Source organism: Manacus candei, unplaced genomic scaffold (assembly GCF_025592945.1).
Source record: "Manacus candei isolate 608988 ecotype Guabito, Panama unplaced genomic scaffold, ASM2559294v1 h1tg000014l, whole genome shotgun sequence".
Classification (NCBI taxonomy): Eukaryota; Metazoa; Chordata; class Aves; order Passeriformes; family Pipridae; genus Manacus; species Manacus candei.
In genome coordinates, this window is record NW_026138062.1 from 21,553,831 (window position 1) to 21,579,827 (window position 25,997).

General features: G+C 38.9%; 1 protein-coding gene across 9 annotated transcripts in view; it reads left to right on the forward strand.

The window, feature by feature from the left end:
- Positions 1 to 25,997, forward strand: part of ENOX1 (ecto-NOX disulfide-thiol exchanger 1) — a 364,884-nt gene that overhangs the window by 261,445 nt on the left and 77,442 nt on the right. For 8 of the 9 annotated variants that reach the window (XM_051778707.1, XM_051778705.1, XM_051778710.1 and 5 more), the window contains 4 exons: positions 3,772 to 3,945; positions 5,587 to 5,793; positions 12,029 to 12,262; positions 22,666 to 22,878. In XM_051778707.1, coding sequence (XP_051634667.1) covers positions 3,772 to 3,945; positions 5,587 to 5,793; positions 12,029 to 12,262; positions 22,666 to 22,878 — 828 coding nt within the window. The remainder of the gene's footprint in view (positions 1 to 3,771; positions 3,946 to 5,586; positions 5,794 to 12,028; positions 12,263 to 22,665; positions 22,879 to 25,997) is intronic. The other variant, XM_051778712.1, reaches the window with a different exon arrangement.

A 25,997-nucleotide genomic window follows, 5' to 3' on the forward strand; every position in this document is an offset into this window, starting at 1 on the left:
GATCTGTTAAAAAAACCATACATGGGCAGGGTTAATTCCCATTTCTTTTGAATACTGCATAAGTCTATCAGTTTCTTTGATTCTGAAGACCAATAGCCTTCCCAGAAGTTCAGCAGGAGTTGCCTCCAGTGCTAACTTTGGTGTCCTGGCCCTGCTCCAAATAGGCGTTATGCCAGGACATGAAGCAGTCTGCAGTGGTGGTGCTGATGGATGATCATCCCTTGTTTCTAGACAAGAGCTATCTATCCAACTTCTATTATTGCACCACTTGATAGCATTAATATAGTTAAACTTGGGATTCTTCTAGATCCTATCACAGATGTGGCATATTTATTGACTTTCCTTTCCAGTGATTTTGTCAGTTCCTTTTTCTCTGCACCTCAGAGTCCAGACCAGTATTTGGACATCCCATCTATAGTCTCTCTTCATGGTTTGTCAGAAATATGCAGGTGGCATGCATCAGCTTCTCTATAGGTAGAAACACCACCCATTTCTTTGGGGGTCTGAAGAGGATCTTCACTGTTCATAAATCCAGCTGAATTTTCCATCACTGCAATGCATGGTAATAGTTTATAGTATACAGAGAATGATTTTCATTTCTAGGATGCTCGACACCTGTGCATCCTCTCAGTGCTCATGCTATGTATGAAAGTATTTAATTCTCAATTTAACATATTGGGAAACTGAAGCAACTTATTCAAGAGGACAGAGAAAGTAAACCTGGTCAGGGTTAAAAGCTGTTCATGCATTCGGTAGTCTTGCTGTTGACCTTAGCAGGGTTTGGATTAGTGTCTGCAAGATGTGGAATTAGATTCCAAGAATTACTGGCTGAGTACTCTTCAGTATAGCTCAGCACAGTCACCTTCTGAAGGCATGTAGTCCCAGTACACCTCGAAGGACATTTTGTGAGTGTTGGACCCCAGCACTCTGCTCCAGCTCTTGTAGATTAATTCCAGTTGTAAAAGAAACTGATGACAAAGCCATATAGTTATTTAACACTGGCAAAGTTACTTACAAAGTCACATTTCCTTGAAGGTGCCAGGAATTAGTAGCAAATAATTTTCTACCTGCTTTGATTAGTATGCAACCTAAAAGCTCTTCCTTCCCATGCCCAGAGTTTCCTTGTTGCTATGTCCCTTAGATTTGTTTTTCTCTGTATCTGCATCACTGCCAAAGGACTATTCAGAAAACTGTACCTTATTGAAACCTACCATCTTTGCTTTGGGTTCTCGAGAGCATGTGTCTGTGATTTGGGCAGAGTTTGCTATTATTTCAGTTTGCTAGTCCTGTAGTGAAGCTGAAATGTGTCTAGTGGTTGTCATAAGGAGAGAACAGGGATGGTTAAATAAAACTTGTGGTAGCAGTTGGCAGATGGTGATAGTTTTCCTTGTCTGTGACATGGTGCCTGAAAGGTATGTGCAGGACAGAGAGAACTTGGCCTTCTGTCCATCATTTTGTGTACCTGCTTCAGAATGCTGCAGGTCTCCTATGGATATTGGATTCAATATGAAATGTCTGGTTAGGACTGTAGCTGACCCTAATATGTCTAGAGAAATAGATGAAATGCCTCTCTTGGCATCTCCTGATCCTAGGAGAGGACTGGTATGACACAGTGTGTTGAGCGCTTGTGTGGTACTCCGCTTTTTGTGCCACCGAGCTCTGCAGGATGCTTTAGCAGAAAGTAGCAATGAGGGAATTCCACCCACAACCAGAGACTGCTGCACATGATGGTCTTCTGTGACAGTCAGAAGTCTTAACTTTTAAAAATGAGATTACGATTATTAACATAGCCTAAGGACTTCTTTGAATTGCGTGTTTCTCTTTCACCTCTGATGTTAGCTCCCAGCATTCACCATGAATCTTTAATATCAACACCACTGCATCCCATGGAATAAATGACAGTCTCCAAGTTTCAAAGCTTAATCTGAAAAGCAGTGCATATACATTGATACTGAAAAAAAAAAATCACACCCAGAGCAAATAATTTTTCATAAGCCCACTTATTAAAAAATAGTAATATAATATCATGACTTTTCATTAATACTGGTCCTCAATAAGCCTAAAGCAAATCCTTGCTTGCTGTGCACTTGCTACGCTTGCTGTACAGAACTGCCTGAAGGTGGTGAAGGCTCACAATCAGTGAGCAAAGAGCAGGGAGTGTGCAGTTGAGAGAGACATGAGGTCTTTTAGAGTTTAAATTCTCAATCCTCAGTTGTCCTTCCTAGAGAAGATGATTATGAATGTTTCTCAGGAATAATAATGCTAATTTTCAGCCCCCACAGAGTGCTTTACACCTGCAAAGTGCTCTAAAAATGTGAGCTAATACTCACCAGTAAGTGTATATTACTGTACCTGTTTTGCAGATACAGAAATGAAAATACAGAAAGGTCCAAAGGCCAACCCAGGGCCACATAGCTTCTCACCAGCAGATTTAGGATGAAAAAACTGGTCTCCCTCTGGTCACATTCCACTGATCATGCCTTGTAACAAATTAGCTCAAATTTTGTATATGTATATATATATATATATATATATGGATATATATATAAACTTCTTGAGAAGGAGTTGTTTCCCTCTTTGCTTCTTCAAAATAAACAAGCTCCTGAGCTACCAAACCTCATGTTTACATGTATCATTAAGTATTTTCCAGTTGCTAGCCAGAAAACTCAGTAGAAAATCTGTAGAACACCAAAGTAACTCTCTTCTTTTAAATAATTCATGATGCCAAATAGCAGCAGTGTTATGCCAACAAAGAGATCGGTCTCTCAAAATATTTTATTCATTATGCCTCAAGAAACCCAAAGCCTTGTTTTTAACGAAATCAAATTTCAGAAGTTGGCTCTCAGTTCCTCTGAAACATCTGCTTATTACAATTCTTGGTGTTACAGCACTGGTGCTCCCCGGAAAATCTTTCAACTTTAAGTAATACCTATGGAAGTCTTGGCAAAGAGATCAGGAAGGAGAAAGAGTAACGTTTGCCAAATATTCATTTTACTTTATGAGGCTGTAGTGGTATATGTTAATAATACATGTGTTGAAGAGAATCTACTAATCCGATTAAATAACAGGGCAAGAAGGAATTAATTCCAAGGTTCAAAAAGACCCCATTCTATGCAGCTGAAAATTTATATTCCAGGGTAAAATGGTTAGAAATCTTGAATAACTAGACTTCTATAACAGAGCCAGAAATGGATCTTTCTCTGTGCTGTTTGTAAATCAAGGTCACTTATGTGAGAAGGTTATGTTGTGATAAAGTAGTCTGACAATTAGATGGAGAAGACATATCAATGTTAAATTATATTCTTTGTACGCTTTGGTCATAAAGCAATGTAAACACCACAGTAGCATTATGAAACAGAAAATGCATTCCAGATAATAACAGATATTCATGGTGCATGATTTTACACTTTAACATGCTGTGATTTACTCAGTCATGTTAATATTTTAGATTATATAACATTCCCTTCTTTATATATAGCTTTTTTTTTTGCTGAAAATGCACCTCCCTCCCCCTCTTCCTCTCCCTCTCTCTCTCTCCCCCCCCTCTCGCTTTCCCTCTCCATTTCCTTCTCTCTTTCCTGTTGCTCTGCCTTTTCCATTTTTCCTTCCAGTGACTTTTTTTGCATTTACTCTTTTCCCTTCTCCTAATTCTAACAATGATACTCAGAGAAACAAAAAAACCCCAACATAAAGTGAAACTCTCTGTGCAATAAATTTGTAACAAGTAGTTTCAAGATCTAAAAGCTAGAATTTTTTGTTATATATTTACAGATTCAATCTGTGTACCAGGCTTTGATCCAAGCCTTAGTATGATGACTGGAATCACTCCGATTAACCCAATGATACCAGGCATGGGGTTAGTGCCACCACCACCACCAACAGATGTGCCTGTAGTCAAAGAAATAATTCACTGCAAAAGCTGCACTCTCTTCCCTCCAAACCCAAGTAAGTAGATCTGATGAAAAAAATGTTACTTTCCTAAATACACTGCATGGAAATTTCTTATCTAATAACAATTATGTTTTTTAAGTAGATTACAGGTAAGTATGGTGTTTCTTTCTAAGGTATATTCTGTGTGTAAAGTATGGTATGGTATCAGAACATCCTTATTCATCTCTGTAAAAAAACTATGCATCTTGTACAAAAAAGAATACTACTTAAAGAAAATTAACAGAGCCTGAAGATCTCCACAGCTCATAGTAGAAATCTGTCTTTCCTGTAGATCAGAATGTCACAAAACATAATGCTTATATGGTACTGTTCTTCTCCATGCTCCCTTTCAGGTGCCCACAGTTAGATGGAACCAATCTGGGCTCATGTCCCTGAACACAGTATTTTGCACCCGAACACTGACTAGCTACAGTCTCTCTTTGGGGGAGATGAAGTGAAAAGGGGACTACGGCTTCTGTCTTGCTATTTTTCAGGGGAGTCAACATGGCAGATGAGTTCCTTCTTTTTGAAAGCAGAGACCAGGCTTTCTTCTGTCCCTTCTGTGACTTTGTGCAAATGGAAAACTCTTCCCACTGACACCAGCTCAGGCACAAACCCTGATTTTGTGTATGTTGGTCCCATGAGTTTAGTTTCAGAGCTATCGAACCAGTGACTTTCACTATCACTGTGAAGTCAAATGAGAACATGAAGCAAATAGTCTTTGCATGTACCTAGATCACAATTTAATATGTACATTTTAAGGTTGTAACCCCATTGACTGTTAAAGGGCCAAAAAGCTAAGTCATATTAGTCAGATTCCTTCTTCAAGAATTACTTTTAGAGGAATGCTGTAATAATCTACATATAAACAAGGTGAAATGTTATGGCAGTTTATATTTTTTATAGAGCCTTCAAAAATGTAATAGTTTTCCAATTTAAGTGTGTATATGTTCTCTCTCTATATGAAAACAACATTTCTAGCTACTCCAGCTCATGAGCACTTGTAAACAGTGAGGTTATCCTTCCCGTGTGCTGGAGTCTGCTCTATTATCTCACAACAAGACAAAACAGATAACCAGCAGAGCATTTTCATCATACTGTCACTTCGTTGTGTTTCCCACTTTGTTTTTCTGTTTGCTGTACTCCTGTACTCTGAGACAGAAATGAAATTATGCTAAGACCAGGGAAAGGTGTCCAGCCCAAGTGCCCACACACTTGGTGAGCATGGCGAGTGATGGGAATGAGCCAGAGACGGTGAAGTTCAGGGCTTGAATGCACTGCACTAGTGCTTGAGATCTGTGCTCGGGGTCAAATCAGTTGCAGAAGCTCCCCTGCTTTGAAACAGAGTATTTTTCTGGTTTTGTGTGGCTATTCAGGGAAAAGAAAGATCCTTTTAGACCTCACTGTCTGTCTTGGAGAACAACCTACAGTGGCAGGAATTAATTTGTGAAATGCCACCTAAAGCTTGAGAAGGTGTAGATTCAAGTAATAAATTTTGGACAATCTGCAATATTCAATTATTTTGCTTGTCCCTCTCTCCTACCTCTATTCTATGTCAAATAACTGTTGCTGCCCAGAACTGATTAAGGGGATGAATAGAGCCAATGGATCAAAAGACAAATTTTGTATTCCAACGTGATTTCTGTTTTGACTTAGATCTTCCACCACCTTCAACAAGAGAGAGACCTCCTGGGTGTAAAACAGTGTTTGTTGGAGGATTACCAGAAAACGCAACGGAGGAAATTATTCAGGAAGTCTTTGAGCAGTGTGGAGATATAACAGCAATTCGGAAAAGCAAGAAGAATTTTTGTCACATTCGTTTTGCAGAGGAGTTCATGGTTGATAAAGCCATTTACCTTTCTGGTACTTCACATTCTTTAATGGATTTTCCTTGCTTCTCATTTGTATTTTGTGATGCTAATGCTTGCTTATTTTCTTAGCTTTAATCTCAGCAAGTCTTTCTTGAACTCAGTGGCTGTAGCGTGGAGTCGTGGAGTGGTAAGGGGCAATTCTGTTATTTCTCTGTGTCTACCAAGACTCATGCACAGTTTTTTATGTTACTTACCCAGAAGCAATCTCCTGCCATCCCACGACAGTGCAGCAGATCCTGAAATTCACTACAGAATAATCTTATTTTCGATTTACGCAGGTTTATATAGTTCTGCTGACAGGTTGTGGAAAGAGGAGGGCACCAGGCCAGGAACTCTGCTGTTTTCCAGTGCCAGTTTCTCTGGCAATTTATTGCCATATTTTTATAGATTTGCAGTGCAGTCTGAATAAAGTCTGTCTTTATGCATGTATGTATTCAGCTACTGCATGGGTTAGATTCTGAGCCCCATCTGTAGGCTATAGAAACTCATGTGTAAAATTTCATCATCTCTTTATTTTCCAATAGAGGAACAACAAAAAACCAAACCAAACCAAACCAAAAAAAACCAACCAAACAAACAAAAAACCCAAAACCAAACCAAAAATAATAAAAAAAAACCCAAACCAAACCAAACCTGTAATTCACAGGAGAAAAAAAAAGAAAGAAGAAAAAAAGATGAGAAGCAACTCTGCTTTCACATATCAGGCTTCCATGGCTGTCACTGCCTTCTTAAGGTTACAGAATTGGCTTCCTAACTGAGTCCTTTTTCACCTTTCTGAGTTGGATACCATGCCTTGTATGTATTTGTCTCCACTCCACAGGCTGGTTCATCTATCTTTCTGGGTCCTGGAGAGACACAAAAGCATTGTTTTGCTCCACAAGTGTAGTGTAGCACTTTCAACCCATGCAAGGTATTCTTAAATAAACAAGGTTCAGGGACTGCTCCTTGGCCAAGACAAGCTGACACAGACTGGCTTACATCCACCCATCATGTGTAAGGTGACCTCAAAAGGACCCTCTGGAACCATCCACATCTGAGCCTGGGAAGCAGATAACGATCCAGGATACTTTGTTTGAGCTCCCACATTGACCATCTTCTGTTTAGCAGTAAGGACATAATCTCAACATCCAGTAGATGTCCATAGGAAGCTCACACAGCTAGAAACAACTTGTCTCTCAAATCACCATCAACTAAACCTTAAAATGAATGAAAGAAAGAAAATAAACCATCTAAACTTTGAAATATGTTGTCAGGAAAAACCTAACTCCTTTACTTCACAAAGATTTTGTTAGGGTTTCTGGGTTGTTGGTTTTTTTTTTTCTAACTTGGCTACTTGCTTTAAGTATCTATTTGAAGAGCTACAGAAAGTCATGAGTTTTATGGGATCTATATATAGATTGTTTTGAAATACTGCTCTAGTTTCAGGTTTCTTGCAGATCTCCATTCCACCCCCATTTTTTCTTCTTATAGTTTTTTATTTTCATTTCATTTCTTCTTCCCTCCTCATCCTCTCTTTCTGATTTCCAGCCTTCTTGTTAATTTGTTCATTCACATTGCTTCCAAAATGCTGTAGTTCATTGTGACAGATTACAGGCATCACTAGCAGCAGCACATTTACCAGCTTCTGTCCAGGGGGGCCCACTCCACAAGTAACAGAACAGAAGAGGAGCACACCAGATTCAGTAGGAGCTGGTATTACTGTATTCTGATAAACAAAACAGTGGCAACAAAGAGAGCAAAGAAAAGCTCAGAAATGTACAGGCTGCCACCCTGGGCCAGAGCCAGTGTTCCTCTAGCTCAGTTTTCTGCTTCGCAGCAGTTGGCTGCACCCTTTGCTTCACTCCAAGTCAAGTTTTATTTTAATTTCATTTGCCTTAAATCCTGAAAGACCAGATTTTATTATTAGAGGTGGGAAATTCTGTGTGCTGCCGCGTGTCCTCATTCATAACACACTAGAGTACTCATTCGGAATAAGGGAAACAAGTAGAAATGGAAGTGAAAGATTCCCTTCCTCATTCTTCCTCATTCTGAATTTTTTGCAAGTTTATTTCCAAGTTCCTGATCCATCCTTCCTTCTTCTATTTCCTTTTGCCACAGTCCACTGCTGTCTGCGCTTCCTCTTACGTCTGTTCTGCAGCCTCCATCCCCGTTTGTCTTTATTTCCACACCTTTTAATTCTTCCAAAGTGGTGTCTCTGACCAGATCAGGTAAAGAACCAGTAGAACTGGAAGGGAGGAGAAAGAAATGCAGAGGTACTCTGTAGCCAAGTTTCACTTCTTTTTACCAAGATCACTGAACTCTGCTGATGAAACAGAGGGCACTGATTGTTCACCACCACCACCGAGCAGGGAGGTCTGGCACTAGGTGGGGGTGTCTTATTTGTACTGAAATATTGGGGGGTTTTATCCAGTCTGTTCCATTCTCAAACATAATGTATTCTTAAATGGTGGGAATAAAGCATATAATTAAGGCATTTTATTTTCCCTGTAAGATACAAAAGGGATGTACAAATTGAATTTGTGGGTAATATAGTATGTGTGTTATATTATGGGAAAGTCATGCCTTTAATATCTGTGATATAATGATAATTTTGTCTACCTAATCAATTTTATCTGTCTACTCCATCAAATCTTATCAAGTTTTGCATTTATCCTATGCTTGTCACCAGAATAGTGCAAGGAATTATAAAATCCTTCAAATAGCTTAATCACTGATTATTTTTCCCTTTGTATTCCCAAGTAAACATGTATGAAAAGAGACACTGAGAGATGGGTAGAAGACTGTGATAAAAATGTTAACTTTAGGAAGGCTAGGTTTCATTTAGCCCTGAAAGTTGTATTTTGATCTCCTGAGGAAAAGACTTTCTAAAATTGTCATACCAGCCCATGAGAAAGCACTTTTCCAAAACTGTATGTATTTTACTCTTGTGGCTGACAATCCAGTAACACCTGCAAATATTGATGGCCCTGGACTTGAAAACATGGGACAAGCTTGAGACAGACCTGTTTATACCCCAAAAGCTCATGTATGCATTTTTCCTATGCTGATATTTTCCCTTTTGGGTTTCTTTATAATACCGTGTATGTGTTTTATTTTAAGTTCTCTCTGATCATCATTAACACTCTGATCTAGATCCCCAGTTAGGGAGCAGATATTGGCCAGTCCCCAAAATACTCGAAGGTAAGTCAAGCCATGGAGTTCTCACTAGACCTATGATATGAAAAACTGTTTGATTTTTATTTAGTACTTCATTAATTTTTCCTGTTTCTACTCCTTTAAAGTGAGGATCTTGGCAAGTTTCCAAAGTCTTTTCCTCTGGCATTGTGTGCAAAACTGAAATTTAAAACGGCAAACCAGGTACAAAGTTAATGCTAGCTGCAGTCCTGACCAAAAAGATGGGTAAAAAAATTCATTGCCCATGCATGAAGGGGAGACAGCGGCAGGTGGTCCTCTCATACATTCAGGCACGCTCAAACATCAATAAGGAGACATGATATTGGAAAAGAGTGAGCCTCCCAGCTGCCTTGTGGCTCAAAGTTTCCAGTGCAGATGAGCTCCTGAGGACCTCATATACAAACTAGGATCTACCAGTTGTGCTCCTTGCTACGCAGTACCTTGCTGGTTATCAGCCCATCAGGGAGTCTGTTCTTCACTGGCCAGACCACTGGTCCTGCAGTGTCTGCAAAGCCTAATTTATGAGTGTGCAAGAAGCCATCCCAAAGGCATTTGTTGCTTTTTTTAAGAAAAAGATGCCAAGTCCTGAGCAATCTGATCTGACTTTGAAGCTAGCTCTGCTCTGAGAGAGGGATTGGACTAGGTGACATCCAAGGTCCCTTCTGACCCAGATTATTCTAAGTTTCTGTGCTGGTGGAAACAACCTGGCTGGCTGACCACCTTCAGTCTTTAGAGTTAAACAAACAATCAGATTTTTTCAGTGTGATTTGTGGTCAATTTAAAAAAAAAAAAAATCTGTTAATTTGGAGGCACTTCAACTGGTTACTTAAAGGGAACCATTTTTCCAGTGCTACACAGAATACTGAGTTTTGAACTGCAGTATACATTGTCCAGGTTTTTTCCCATTATCCCCATTTACTTCATAAATGAGGTTCACTTTAATAGAACTCAGCTTTTCTGGTTCACACACAATCCATAGATGCACAGGCCTTTTCATTAGTTCTTTATTCAGGTTATGTGATTGGCTTTGAAGTCCACAAGAGTTTTGCATTCTGCAGCGCTGTTTCTGTCTCTGCCCATACCTGGTGTGTTCCTGCCAATGGAGGCGAAAGATGGGGTGTGGGAGAGGAAGAGAGATTGTGTCTTCCTGGAAAGTACAGCTCAGCTGGGAGATCTAATTTTAGGTTCACGAGACCTGGCACCTTGGCAGTGTCCTCTACATTGCTGATAATGCTATTTTGGCACAGAGAAATCACTGTTTGAGGAATGCAGCTGGCATGGCAAACTGGCAGGGAACAGTGATGAGGTTAGCTGCACCACTGACCCCTTTTGGCTGACTCCTTTGTGCCTACACCTCTGTGGATAAACCCACATAATTACTCCCTCATTAGTTCAAGGCCCAGCTCTGAAAGGTCACCCACACTTTTCTATGTTGTCGTACTGAATATGATGTATCTGTGACTCTTCCCTTCACCACCTTGGGACTTTGAAGCTATTGTCTCACATGTGCTGTAGTACAGACAGACCCCCATACTCATACAGCAGGATAGTTTTCCAGCAGTAAAACAGAGTATGCCTAAATAAGCATTTTTGCAAAGGTGTGCCTAATCTATTACACAATTCTTAGCTTTGCTGCTCCTGGAGGGAGTTCAGAACTGAGTTTTAACTGTGGTGGTGAGGTGCTGAAGCTCTTTAAACCTCAGGCAAACCACAAGACTGAAAGGTAGGTTCTCTTGGATTGCTGTTTAAAAGCACCAAACACCATTTTTCCTGACATTTTGAACAGTAGTTTCCCCTCCCTGGAGTTACTACGCAGTGGTTGTAGAAGTTTGTGTTTCTGAAGAGCCTTATATGTGCCAGCTTAGCACAGAGTTCATCTCTGCAGCATCCTATCATTTGAGAAGTCTATTCTGGGCTGTTCTCCTTCTGAGTCCACTGCAGGGGGTTGGCATGGAGAAATTAGAGCTACCCTGTGTAGACTGATTAATTCCGCCCATATCTGAAGGCTCTGTGTGCAGCTTTCTACATAGCATTTTCTCACACTTTCTCTGAATTGGCATTTTAAAGGTTAGACAAACTGCTCTGTGCATATTTTTCAGACTTGGAAATAAAACTTGGGAAAAAATTAGTTGACCAAGTATGGTCACAAAAAGCTCCTTTATAGCTTTGGCATGATTTGGTTGTCCTCTGACAGTAGTCAAGGATTTTAGTTCAGAGCCAGGGCCCTTTTGTACTGCTGCATAGCGCCTGATTTAAACCTTTGCAGTCTGCTAACTTCAGCATAGGATGCATTGACCAAATTATGAATACGTAGAATATCCCTAAAGATGAAGCACGATGGGTTTCATTATTTTTTCTGAAAGGGATCTTGCAAATGTCTAATCAATCTGTCCGTACTTTAAAAATTACTTTAAGGAATGATGAACTCAATTAATTTGTAGGTGGTTTGTATTTGCTGCTAGATTATTTCCACTAGGGAATTGGAAAATTGTGTTTGCAACTCAAAATTTGAGATCTAGCATCAATATAGTTAAGAAACCACCCTCTTTGTGGCACAGTAATTTGTGTAGCACAATTTTCACATTCACCTGTAGTCATGGTTTTTATAAAATTCAGCCTTTCCCCGTACTTCCAATTCCTTTGGCAGGCTGGAGAAAAACATTGAATCCAATATGATCTCAGTAGGATCAGGAGAAGCAGAACTACATTCAGACTGAAGCAGATGTTATTTAGTAGTTGTTTTTTGTTTCCTTGGCCTTTACACTTTTAATAGTTGGGGACATCACGCTGAAAAATTACATATTTTGGGACACTTCTAAACAGGAATGTGAATTCTGTATCTACTGTGTTGATAGGTAGCGTGGAAAATTATGAAGAAAAATGAGTGGATGAATGTTTATCTTCTTCTGAAAATATGATGATTGATAGATCCTGCATAGATATGTGGGAATCTGCTAATGTACATTTTTACTTGGTTACATTTGAAGGGGGGGGGAGTAAGAAAATTTAAGCAAATAAATCCTGCAACAGTTAGTTCTACTTGTTGATTTCAGGTTACCGCATGAGATTAGGATCTAGCACAGACAAAAAGGATTCTGGTCGCCTTCATGTTGATTTTGCTCAGGCAAGAGATGACTTTTATGAATGGGAATGCAAACAAAGAATGCTGGCCAGAGAAGAACGCCACAGACGCAAAATGGAAGAAGACAGACTGCGCCCTCCTTCACCTCCAGCAATAATGCATTATTCTGAACACGAAGCTGCTTTGCTGGCTGAAAAATTGAAAGGTAAGCAGCATTTGCTACTTCTCATTTTATTATTCCTTAAATGCAGGAGCCATCCAGAAGTCAGAGCAGAGGAGCTGTTTTCTCTCCAGTGTATTTTATTACTTGCCCTGTTAGCTTTCCCCCATTGAAATGGCTTTTTCTGACATTTCTATGCCAATGGTAATGATACTCACCCACCTGCTAGAATTGTATGACTACTGTCTACCTTTGCTTTAACAGCTAAAACACAGCCTTCAAAATACTACCTTGGAAATGCTCTCATAAGACAACCTGTTGCAAGGATCCTTCTTCGTATTAAAGGCCTGATTCTTAAAATATCTTTAGTCCTTGACATATGGGTTACTACCTCACATGCATGTGACTGTCCCTGGCATTTAAATTGCCCTCAAAGGCTGCATTTTGAAGTGCCCCTCAGATGCAGTGGTACAGCTTATCTCTGACACACGCCATCCATTCCTTCATTCCCTCTTTAGGGTTAGAATTACTTGTGCAAGATAGCATTGTGTTTTGGTATGTGTTTGCTTTCTTGTTTGTTTGTTTTTTTCTAGGTACACTTATTAAGTTAGTATTTTTCAAGGCTGCACTTTCAGGATTCATCTTTAATAGTGAACACAGAAAGTAAGACGCAAAGAAATCAAGTTATTCTTGGAAATATAAAAAAAAATAACAAGTAAACAACTCTTCACACCCCTTAGCATTGTATTTGTTTTCATTAGGTGTTTAGCAATTATGTTTGGCATTCTTTCCCCCATGATGGCCAAACACATTACTGTGTGCCAGGTCATAAGAAGCTGTGATTCTTGCCACTGTTTCAGAATTATCTAGATCAGACTTAGGTTATCTAGCTGTCATCACACTGGTCTCTGTTCTAACTATGAAACATGTTTGGGAAGCTGAAGGAGGACAGTGCAAAGTGTTTCCTCCTTGGAGCATGGAGCAGAGATGCACCCTACTGTCTCTTTGAGTACTGCATTGATTGCTGTTAGTTGTCGTTGCTACCTCAGTGTATTATTAGTTTGGTTGACTGTCATTCTCACCATATACACTCCTCTGTTAAATAATTCATTAAGTTACTGGCAGATTGGTATAATAACCCAGGTGGATTGATAGACCAGGAGAAAAGGAGCAAAGAGGCCCCAATGTAAGAATTTTTAATTCTTATCTAGCTTCCAATACAGTTTTAGATCCATCTATTTTCAGCTGAATATCTTAGGAGTTAATCTTTTTTAGGGAAGTTTTTCTTTATGTAGTAAGGCCTACAGGTTTCCTGAACTAAGCCAGAAAATGCAAGAAATCCAGACAATTTCTTCCATATGGCTAGTCATTCATTACCTGGGGCAACTGAATGTGAGTTTTTGCAAGATGTTTAAGATGTCTATATTTAGAAGGGTTTTCCTTTTCATTCTGGGAAGTTTCCATACTTAATTAAAATCTATTCCAAGCATTTATATCTTGGGTTCTCCTGAGGGAAATTTGACCAGAGCTTGACATATATTCACGAGTTTAATGTAGAAATATCTTGAGCAAAATATAGACCAACACCATGTATATGACTATTTCTCTGGAAATAAGCTTTCAGAAACATACATAATTAAATATAAAGAAAATTAAGAAAACAAAATATTAGGTTCATTGATTAAAAATCACTAAAACCCAGCAAAAGAATACATTGCAATTTTAAAAGCTTTGGTAATTAACAGTAGCCTTGTAGTGAGATTTATGACACCGGCCCTGAATCAGTACAGATAGCTGGGGATGGAGAATACAGAAAAGCACTCTCTCCTCCCACTGGGCTTGAGTTGTCTCCTGTGCTAGGTACTATAGAAAGCAGAGGTGGGGTTCAGTCATTATACTGGTCTACATTTCCTAAGGCATCTTAGGCAGTATCTATAAGATAGTAGTGTCAAACATTACGGCCTCCCTTGGGCAACATGGATTCACCACATGAGATCTTTGTGACATCCTAAAAAAAGAAATAAAGCAACACTGGAGAAAATGCTTTAACTCTAGCAAAGGGCAGTTCATGTCATAGAGGGATGGAATCATTAAGGTTGGAAAAGACCTCTAAGATCGAGTCCAACCATCATCATACATTCACAATTTAAATGTGAGCTTCAATGAAGTTAGCATACATATGTGTGTGTGTGTGTGTACACATACATATATAAACATATGTATATACACATATATATGTGTACACATACACACACACTCTGTGTGTGTATATATATATATATACACACACAGAGTGTGTTTGTATGGAGTCAAAATTTCGGGTTTCTGTGTATCACCAGATTTGCACTGCTGCAAAAGCCTGGACAATTCATCCTAAAGTAAAGAAGGATCAGAATATAACTGCTCTTGGCAGAATTTACCTTGAAAGACTGGTTTTTGAGCAGATGCTTTGCAGTTCTTTTCTTAAGGAAAGTCATGACCTTGCCATGGTACCCACTTCAAAAGACTCCTGAGCTCTGTTACCAGCTCATGAAACAGAGCTGCAGGTGCCCAACATGCAGGTTTCAGCTCCTGCAGTGCCTCCAGAAGTTCACAGAGCAGCACTAGCTGAAAAGCAAGCCAAAATAGCTAAATATCTCTCATCCTAAGATACTGCTTTGCAATCACAGATGTAGACAACTTGGTCTGAATCCAGGCAACTTTTGTTGTCAAAATAACCTTGGAAATTCCTGACAGCAAGGAAATCTGATGTTGAGCAGGGATGAAGTAGGTTCATCAGCTACTCCCCTAATGTGGTCTAGATATTTACTGAGTCTGTAACAGAGATGGCAATATCTGTTTTCACCTTCTACAGTCTGCAGCATAAGACTAAGAAATCATTTTTTTGTGTACCAGACTCTTACCCCAGTGTTGTCAGCATATTCCTATTCCTCTCACGTGCTGAAGTCACCTGGCATTAACTGTGGGTGAGAGAATATAGAGGAACTTTTGTGCCAGTTGAAAACAAAAGTTAATTATAAAATTTCAGCCAGGTTCTCTACTGGTATGGACCTTCAGAAAAAAAGTATCCATTCCTCAGAAGGCACTGCCTAGTGACGGGGACTGGGACCCCACTGCATGTGAGGCCTTGTACACTTGCAAAAGCATGAGGGTTTATTACGTGATCTCCATTTCCTCCTCTCTGTGGACTACCACAAACCCTTTCATATCTGCAAAGAGCTTGGTTTGAATGCTTGATTTATTCAGAAATTAGGAAAACCTGTCAAACTATGGACCAGTGCAGTTTTTCACCACTTTCCATTTTTGAGTGTGGCAGACAGTGTTGGTTTATGTGTGTGTCCCTGTCCCTTTCCCTTTTTCCTTCTTTTTTTTCCTTTTTCCTTTTTTCCTTTTTTTTTTTTTTTTTTAAATCTATTAAGATCTTCAGAGTCCTTCAAATTAAGTCCTTCATAACTCACTCCTTGTTGGCAGAGTGGACATTTTTTCCTGCACCTTTCATGTCATTAGCCTGAACCTCAATTATCAGAATGAAATGAGCTCCAGCATTCCAGCTAGATGGGTAACATGGAGAACAACATGTGCTCCTTCTCATTTGTGTTTCCTTGAGGAAATACCTCAATAAATTCAATGATGTGAATTCTGGGAATCCAAGGTCATTTACAGTGAAGTGTAAATGTTATTTGCCTCCTTAAATAGCCTTCGAGAATAGACCCTCAGTTCTTGTTTTGACAAAACCAGCAGAATACTCTGTCTTCTGCTATTATATTACAAAAAGGTGACTTTTTTTTCTTGTGGTTCATTACAGCATTTGTATGTGTCTTTGAGATTTTAATTCCTCAGCATTAAATCAGATGCCTTATTACTGCAAAGTGAAATGTGTCAGTAGATATTTAGGTTCAAATTTGCATGCTCTGACATCTGTTTTCCTGGGTGTTTTATAAACAGTTGAATACTGCGGTGCCCAGAACATCACACAACTGGAGATAGGCTGAACCCTTTAAGTGGAATGCTGCTCTGTCAGGTGCATTGGAACAAAACATTTTAATTTGTTTGCTTATGGCATTTGTGTTTCAAAGCAGAATTTCGAACATTATGGTTTTCTTAATTCAAGCATATTTGTACCTAATGGTATCATCTTCAGAAATCACTTCTTGTAAATAAGCTCCTTTAAAATACTACATCTGTCTTATTTGCTCTAGGTAGCTACATATTTCCATCATCTAACAAAGATGTCTCTTTATATCTGAATATCGGTTTTTAAAGTATTTTGAGCAAAGAAGACATATATATCTGAAAGTTATATACAATACGCTCTGGAATTTACTTTCCTTTTAAATACAGTGTTTCTTTTTGAGCACAAGGAAGTTATTTGTGTGGTTTTGCATTTTAAAAAATATTATTTGAAAAATTGGGAAGCTGCTTCTTTGCCAGGCTCTGTATTATCCCCTGAAGAGAGCAAGAGATTGGAAATTTAAATAAATAGATGGCAGTTACAGTAGAATGAACTAACCAGGGATGCATCTTGTGCAAGATTCAGGTAACATCAAGCCTGAGAATCTCAACTCTTGCACATAATTTGAAATATAAACAACATTTAATTGCTTGGGAAATAGGATATTTCACTGAGAAGAAAACCAGGCTGCTTTCATTGTCACCCTGTGCTTCAGAGCCAGACTCGAGGAGCATAGCAAAAACAGTGTGGTTATCCAGAGAGGCAAGTCTCACCCAGAGAGGATCGAATTCAGTGCAGGGCTACGTCAGAAGGGGAGGCAAAGTGAGATCCTCTGAACAAATCCAGTGAATGCCAGGTTTAATTGCTGCTGAAAGACTCCAGACCTTTTTTTAGCAAAATCTTTTTTTTATTGGTGGTATATCAGGACAGAGCCCTACAACAGATATGTTTCAATGCTTTAGCATCAAATCTGTTCATTCACCCTTCCTGGTTTTAGATTATCATTTTCTCCTTCCTTCTTCCATATGTTGCTGACATCTGCTGTGACACAATACATCTGGCTCTGAGAGCCTCGCACAGGGGCTGTGATCAGGTACAGTGCAAGGGCACTTTTGTTTGCTGGCAGAAGAGCATAAGGCTGGGTTCAGCTATCAGCAGCCTGGTTACCCAATTCCCTGGGCACCTTCCTCCCAAAGCCTACAAGAAGTACACTCACTGTTAAGTGCTTTGCTAAAAGTGTCCTCCCTCACCTAAGCTGTATTGTATTGATGCAGATTTTAAGGTTTTAATGTAAACCTGCTAGGTTAAATATACCACACTGCAAAATGACTCAAGGTAACTACTGTGAATTGGGAAATGGCAGCTCACCGATTTTAAAGTTTGTGCTGTGATTTTGAGAAATAGGGAGGAAACTCAATACCCTCATAATTACTTTTTATTGGAAATAGTGGCATCAGCAGGAGAAGATAATGGATTTCAGTGTCTCACATGAAACACCTACCCCAGTAAGAATCTTGTGTGATTTAATTTGAAAGAAAGAAAGAGTTTGATGATACAGAGGGGAGAGAGTACCTTTTAATATATCTTTTAGTGAATGTGTATGTATATTTTAGTCAAATCTGGTGTCAGCTAGTCATTTATTGCATAACTGAAAAAGTTTCTTGGTTATACCACACAGTTAAGGCTATTTAAGAAGTAGTAATTATATTAAGATTAAGATATTAATCATTCTTTAAAAGAACCCTTTGGCAGTAAGAATTTGTATTTCTTGAGTCTCTCTTATTATGCAATGCCACTGAGTTAAAAATGTTATTAATCCCAAAGTAACAGACTGATGTGTGTGTTGCATGGCACAATTATATAAGGAATTTGAGCAGGAAAAAAAAAGAAGGTGAGGGTAGTAGACTGAAGAGTTACATTTCTAGGTCAGTGACAGGCAGTCTGTACAGAGGAAGCTCATAAGCTGAGAGAAAAATAGATTGTCATTTTGGCACCAGAAGTGGTGTGTCCTGGGAAGCAAATGGTTCCTGATGCACAAGGGAGTTGGGCTGAGTCTTCTGATGAGAGAGATTAGTGAACCTTTATCCTGACCTGATTCACCCACAGCAGTCACCTGCTGTAGTTTATTCTTTTTTGTATTGAATTCAGTTTCTGCAGTTTAGAAATCTTAGTTATAGTTATAATAAATTACCAAATCAGAAGTCAGATTAACAATAACTTTGGCCATGCATCCTCCTCTGGCTGCAGTTAAATGGAAGGAAGAAGTTTGCATCCTGAACTGGACTATCCCACCTTCCTGTAATAGCTGAACTGGGCCCAGTTTGACAAACCGGAACTGGAGTACGATCAGCTGAGCAGATTCAGGCAGACCTGAGGGCAGTGTAACCATGAGCAAAGGGGTAGTGCTGAGCAGGTAGTAATGAGACAGGAAACACATCTTCCCATGGCGCTGCTACGACTGACAGAGGACAGGCTGTCGATCAGAGGCAAAATAGATGGGACATATCCCACCACTGTTTTCACCTCACTGCACGCCCTGCAGCACAGTCATTCTCAGTGCTCACAGGAGTGTTTGTTAACTGGATTTCTACTGGTAAGGGCAGAACTTAGCATCTTACAGAAGGGCCAGAGAAAAATGAGATCATTAATGCAATCTAAAACATACACAGACAGCACAGGAGCTTTCTAGGTGTAGTCATTAGGGTAAAGAGCAACAGCTCTGTCTCAAGTCTAGGAAAGTTTATTCCATTTGGGGTTGCTTAGAGGTGGTCAAATTACAAGCAGAAAAATGCTAGACATTTGTCAACAATTATTCCCCTTTTTCGTAGAAATATCCCTGTTAACAATTTCCTGGGCAGCTCTGGGGATGCATTTTCTTTCCTTTATATTTCATTTCATCTAAGTTGTGAGCTAGGATTTAAAGGTCAAATATCCTTAGTTGATGTAAGAGGAATTTTAAATACCTTACCTTTAGAGCCTTGTGAATGGGTCTAGCAGCACCTGGAAATCTCTATTGACAGACACCCAGCAAACCATCATTGATAGATGGGTAATCTTAAAATGACATAGCATCATCACAGCTTGTGTTAGGACTGAACATCCAAGTACAAGAACACAGAGGTGAACAAGTGCTGAGTAGGTGTTCTGGAACAGGTGCACTTGTGTAATGGTTAGGATTAGTCTGACCAAATGTAGACATCTGTGGCAGAGATGTCTGTATATGAGCAGGCCATCCCAGGCTTCCTTTACAACTGGTTGAGGGAAGCAGGCACTTCTGGGCCACAGTTCACCTCGCCATTAAATAGACAACTAAAACAGAAATGATAAAGCCTACCTTATTTGCTTAAAATATGCTGTAACTTGGAGGACAAAAGAGCTCTAAGTGCAAGAAATAATTCGCCGTGAGTTCATTTTAAATGAACAATTACATATGGGAACATGTCTTATATAAAGGAATTTATTTGAAGAGTGTGTTTTTAAACAGTGTATAATTATGTGCCTCCTACCATGAGGGAATAATTTTGAACAGAATTAGGAGTTTTGCTTTGTTTTATTTTTTAATGAATGGCTGCAATCATAAGGCAGTTCATGCTCTGCTTAAATTAGATTCCATTGCTGCATTTCTTCTACTATTTATCTACTAACTAAAAAATAAATGAACATTCTGGTATAAAAATCTGATTTTCTAAGGGAACCTCTGATTCCTCAGAAAGAGTCGCTGTATTCTGGATGAAGAAAATGAATTCATGGTGAGTTACCTAATGCCAGTCACTGAGTAGTGAACTCAAGAATATAGAAGTTAGAAATGAAGATGAAATAAGGAAATTTTAAAACTGTAGAGAAAAGGTTTTATTAACTAATATGCTCCTGTTGTGCATATATTACCCTCTAGCATTTTTGAATGTGTCTTCTAATTGTGTAATCAATGAAGATGCTGATGTTTACCAATGAAAGGATTTTTTTCCTGCTAGTACAGAGCTGTGAATTAACTGTAACAGTCCCATAGACATCTGCAGCTCCCTGGAAGTATAGTGTATTGAAAAAAAAGTTTCCAGTATGCCCTTTTAAATGGGTAGAATCTATGTGGCAGAAGGATGGCATGTTTATGAACACCCCTTACAGACACCTACTGTGCCTGACAAAAAGACAACAAAACTAGAGGTGTTTTTATTTAATAGAAACTCTGTAGCAAAACAACACACAAATGTGTACTGGAGAGAGATTAAAGCAAGAAAAACGGTGAATGTTTCTGTGCAACTGATTTTCCTAATATATCTCTGAAACATTTTTGCTTAGATCTGCACACTGTTTCTTCACAGATGTAGAGCTCTTTGGAGGAGCTTCTTTGCATCATTTCTCTCAACTTTGCTGTTCATGTCTGGACCTAGACTGAATGGTACTATCATATTGGGTGATAAATTATGTGTGACGATTTAGATAATAATGTCTACAAGATAAAAAGAGGAACACTCTGCTGTAGTTATTCTCTACTCACAATCAGCCCAATGCTTGCTGTTAACAGGCTGGCGCCATCCGCAGGGTGATCTGACTACAGACTGTTGGAAATTGCGTTCTAAAATTGCCAGAAGCCATTATACGTTATTCTTATTTACTACTGTAATTATAATAAACATTGTGTTCCAGAGATGAGTTTTTGGCTGTAAGGAATATTTGACATCCAGTTCCCATGCATTTCAGCAAGCTGCAGTTTTTTGGAGAGCCTTATCTTTATGTTTTCTTGCAATGAGGAGACTTTGCAGGAGTCTTCTTTAAATTTGGCTTTTCTGAGGCCTATATTCATACAATCTCACCCATCAGAGCCACTTAATACATTCTGCTCTATACGTATCCAGCAAAGCTCCAAACTGGAGTCTAATCTGAAGGGACAATATTGAATAAAAAGATGCACATCTGACTCTTCCTCCCCATGGGCAATTACTTAATGGATGATGATAATGAATCACATGTTAATGTTAAGTTACAACAGATACATCATTGTACACAGGGAGAGTGCTATGATGCTCTTATTTTGCAAATTTTTTTCAAGGATCTTGGGTGAACATGCCTATTCAGCTGTGGAGAGCAAATCTTAGTGCTGTAGCTGAAAGCATATTTCAGTTAATAAGATGTTAAAAATCTCTTCAGAGGCTGTGGACACAGAGTGTGGCATTAGTCCTCTCTGTACTTTAGGCTCCTCACCTTTTAGGGAAGTGATTACTGATTCAGAATAAAAGCCAAAATCATCACTTAAGAATTAGTATTTCATTATTTTTTGTACATAGAAAGCAGAGTCTTACAAACTACGTCCCATGATTCTGTATTCTGTAACACAGTTGACTGGTTTTAGTATTTCCCAGATTTTATTTTAAGTATCTGTTGGTTATAGCTATAGTACTTCTTCCCACCATAACCATATACCTTTTCCTAGAGAAAGGTATACATGCCATCTAAAATATATATAAAGAAATATAACCAAAAAGACTAGATGAGATGTTTAAAATGAGTTGTTGAGAAATGGAAGTTTTATAGAATAGAATCCTGGTGAAAAAAATGAGATTGAATTGCACAAAAATGGTTCCACAGGAACATACTGTTGTAATAACATTTTCTTGAAGCTCAGTCTAAATGGGACTTAAAAGAAAATGTTTCCTCTTAATTCTGGTGAAGCCTGAAGTGTAATGGATACTGTGCTAAGAGTTTTCTGAGGAAGCTGAGAGCACTGTCAGAGGAAAGAAGATTACTTGGAGAGGGAGTGTACAAAATCTAGCTTTCAGTTTTGGCAGTCTTAATGCAGAAAAATACAGCTTATGTTACCTGAATGGTAAACATGAAGCTCTAATCCAGGTGTTTTCCTGGATTCATCTAGAATCATTTAAAAAAATATATAAAGCAAAACACAGACAAATAATACAAAACAAATGATACAAACCAAGCACAGGCACATCATCTGTTCAAAGCAGTTCCATGTAAGTAATCAGTGTTTTGAGGAGGAATTGTTCAACCTCAACATTGTTCATTAATTAAGTAAATATATAAAAATAACATAAATGTGAACTCTGTTGACAAAAGTATGCCCAAGCTCTAAGACTGAGCTCTCAGCTGACCAGATTAACACAGACACATTTCGTTTCCTCAGTGAGTCCAGTACCACAGAGGTCTCTTCACTCCCACTTTAAGGTCATTCCATATCACTGAATGGCTTAAGGGAGACATTGTGAAAGCAAGGACTCAGGCCACAGGGAATAGGGGGAGGGTGCTTTTTGTTTTGAGAAAGCTATTAAAATAAGGAGAAGACAAGGCTTGAAGGAAGATTTATGTAGTTTCACATAGCTATATTGGCTTCTTACATCTGATAGAACAAAGGGCACAAAAGTTGCCCAAAATGATATACTGCAAGCAAGATTTATGCTGATTTTAATGTGACATGGAGCAGAAAATGTGTTCTCAGCAGGATATTTATACCTGCAATTTGAAACCTGTGCTTTGATTGTTCTAGATGATAGCAAATTTTCAGAGGCCATCACAGTGCTGCTTACCTGGATCGAGCGAGGCGAGGTGAATCGTCGCTCTGCAAACCAGTTTTATTCGATGGTGCAGTCAGCCAACAGCCACGTCCGCCGGCTCATGAACGAAAAGGCAGCTCATGAGCAAGAAATGGAGCAAGCCAAGGAGAGTTTCAAAAATGCCTTAACAGGGATCCTCACTCAATGTAAGTAACTCCCTTTTTGTCCAGTGTTGTTGTAGTGATGGTGGTGGTGGTGGTAGTGGTTTTTTTTATCATTTTGTTTGTTTGGGGGTAAGTAGTTGCAATGCAGTCATATTCTACTTCATATCCTATTCCATACTCTATGGCAATTGGAGGATCAAGGACCATTCCTAAGAGCTTATTATTCAAGGTGAGCAAAATTTCAGTAGTTTTGTTTATTATTAGATGAAGACATGCTCTATGTATAATGTCTACTGTTGTAGACACTTCAAGAATGGACCAGACAGAAGCCTCACTGCTCTGAGAAAATATCTTGGGCTTTTTGAGAGAAGGGATATGTAGCTTGTGCGTTGCAGCTAGTTAATTAGGTCGATTAAAGAACAGAGCACAATTAGGTAATATTTTTAACCTGGGTTTAGGTAAAAGACAGTAGAAGCCAGCATGCAGGCCACCTCTATAGTAGAAGAAAACGCTGTACTGCTGCTGGCATCAGGACTACTTGACTGATACAATGCCAGTAATAATTTGGCAGATAAACTGTCTTAAATATCTACTGCTGGCAGCAATTTCCTTAGCACAGAAATATAATCAATGAAGTTACCTTAATGAGGTTCCCTCATAAAACAATAATCAGGATACTTGACAAGAAGTTTTCTTCAAAGGCAAGGGAGGCAAAGAGAAGAGAAGAAAAGAGAAGGAGGTGAAAATGTGAGAAGAAAGGGGAAAAGAAAGGAAAAGGGAAGAAAAAAATGAGAAAGAAAACTAATTTAATTTTTACTGGTTTTTAATGTGTCTACTCATGGCTGCTCAAGCAAGAGGCTTTATGATACTCAGAAGGCTGAAGCCTGAAGTTAAGAAAAAAGCCCAAGACAATTTGTCAGATGGAGAACAATGCAGTTGTTGCATTGTAATTTCTGAATCATATCCCTAATCTTTATGTAAAAAAATAAGCCTTAAAGGCTTTTCTGCAATACATTTCTGGTCCCTCAGTGGGCATCCTTCAAAAGTTAGGGCTGAAGGCACATGCTTGGATGGACTTGCCTAGCTTAGGAGAGAAGCCCCTGAAGCTTTCTGCCTATGTTATGGTAAGCTCAGCATCTCAGAAGGCCAATTCATCCCAGCGCATATGTCCTTCTAATTTAAGAGTTTAGATGCCTGAACTTAGGAAGAAAAATTCTGGGCCAAAGACATTTGATTTCTGTGGACATCTGTTCAGTGAGTAAATTTTAAAGACAGCTAATTCCCTTGGTAATTTGCTAGGCATTATTGTCTTCCATTTAGCATCTAAAAGGCAGTGTGAGACACAAAGATGCAGACACCATGCATGGCGTGCTGTTCAGTTCACACCAGGGCCTCTGTAGTTTTGTGTGCCACAGCCAGCTCTAGCATTCAGAAATGCCTTCTTCAGCTGCATTAAAAAAAAAATCCCTCATTGTCAGCAGGCTGAACTTTAGTTAAATCAGTCTAAATTAGCCCATTTGTCACCAACTGTTGTAGAACATCTGTCACTTTGGAAATAGAGATCCCTGTAGTTTCAGGTGGAAACTTGCAGTTTTGGCTATCTTGTTTTGCTCCTGTCATGTACTGAATGCTGAACTTACAAAACCAGAAATAGGTCTGGCTTAAAAACAAGAGTTTCAGAGTCCCAGCAATGCTTGGAAGAAGAAAGTTTCTGGCGAATCTGGCCTAGGAGGACAAGGTCAGGAAAAAAACATCCTCAGGGAAAGGTGTTACACTCTGTGGATTATAAAAACAAATTTTACAAGCTTTCCAGATGCTCTCCATTGGTTATTTTATAAACATCAGAAACATTGGCCATTATTAACATTAATGTGTCTTATTAAAATTCTTTGCAAACTTGATGCGAACAGATGGATGATATTTTTGCTTTACATATGTATATGCCTAAGATTGCTAAGCATGGAGACTGTGAAATGAGCTTCCAGTTTTTAAGGGAATTTGAATTAATCTGTATTTTAATTGATCTTAGGAATGTTTTTCATGCATCCTTTTCCATTGTTTTTCCACAGTCCTGTAGAATTGGTTACAATGTGTCAGTTGCTTTATGAAGAAGAATTTGAAAGTACTAGATGTCCAAATTAGGTGTGTGTGGTCTATTAAATTTTGCAGCATGACAAAAACTCACTTCTGCTGTTCTGCAGTAAGGATCCAAAAGTCTAGGCTAATGCTGCAGCTGTGTGGCCATTTGATATAAATATTACAGTATTTTTAAAATATAATGTGGCATTACTCTGTCATGAACTAGGTCAGATGTCCAACTTGGAGCTGACCATTCTGAGATTTCTTTGCAGTTAGAAAAGAAAAATAAGAATCTCCAGGGAATGAGTCATCAAACTGACCTCATGGTGCTCTTCCAGTGAGATGAATCATCCCTTGGATATGCCATTTTTTCTCTGCTATCCATAGAGGATTCACAGGGGCCTAGCTCTGAACCAGATGTTCAACTTTTTACATGCCTTGTTTAGAGTAGATTAATCCCACTTACTGTGTATAGCCTTGATACAGAAGGATATAGCGTAAGGGGAGAACTGGGAGTTAGATAAAAATGCCAGCATTGTAGCAAAAAATGTTATAGAGAGTGAAAAAGAAATAAAATGGGCTTCAAGTGCACTCACCTGGAACACACACACACACACACATGCACACACACACACACACATGCACACACACACACACACACACACACACACACACACACACACACTGTCTGTGCAGGTCTCAGTAGAAAGTGCTTTCTTGTTAATGAGGATTACTGTGGCCAGAACATTTCAGCTTATGGCTCAACTGCTAAAGAAGTACAGGTATTGAAATCTCTGCTACAGATTTGTGCCTGGAGGTATTTAGAAGATTATCAAGCAGATTACCCTAAAAATTTGTGTCAAGTGTTCAGCACGTTAATTAATTATATGACCAAGATACTTGTGCCAGAATGAGCTATGAAATGAAGTGTATTACTGCTGTCACACCACAAATTTATAGCACCTGATTTAAGTTCTGCAGGTAGTCTTAGTCTTGTTATGGTACTTCTTCAGTTATTTAAGGGATAAAGAGAGAAAAATGTCCACTCCTTCTTTTTATTAAATTACCTAGTTCTTCAATAT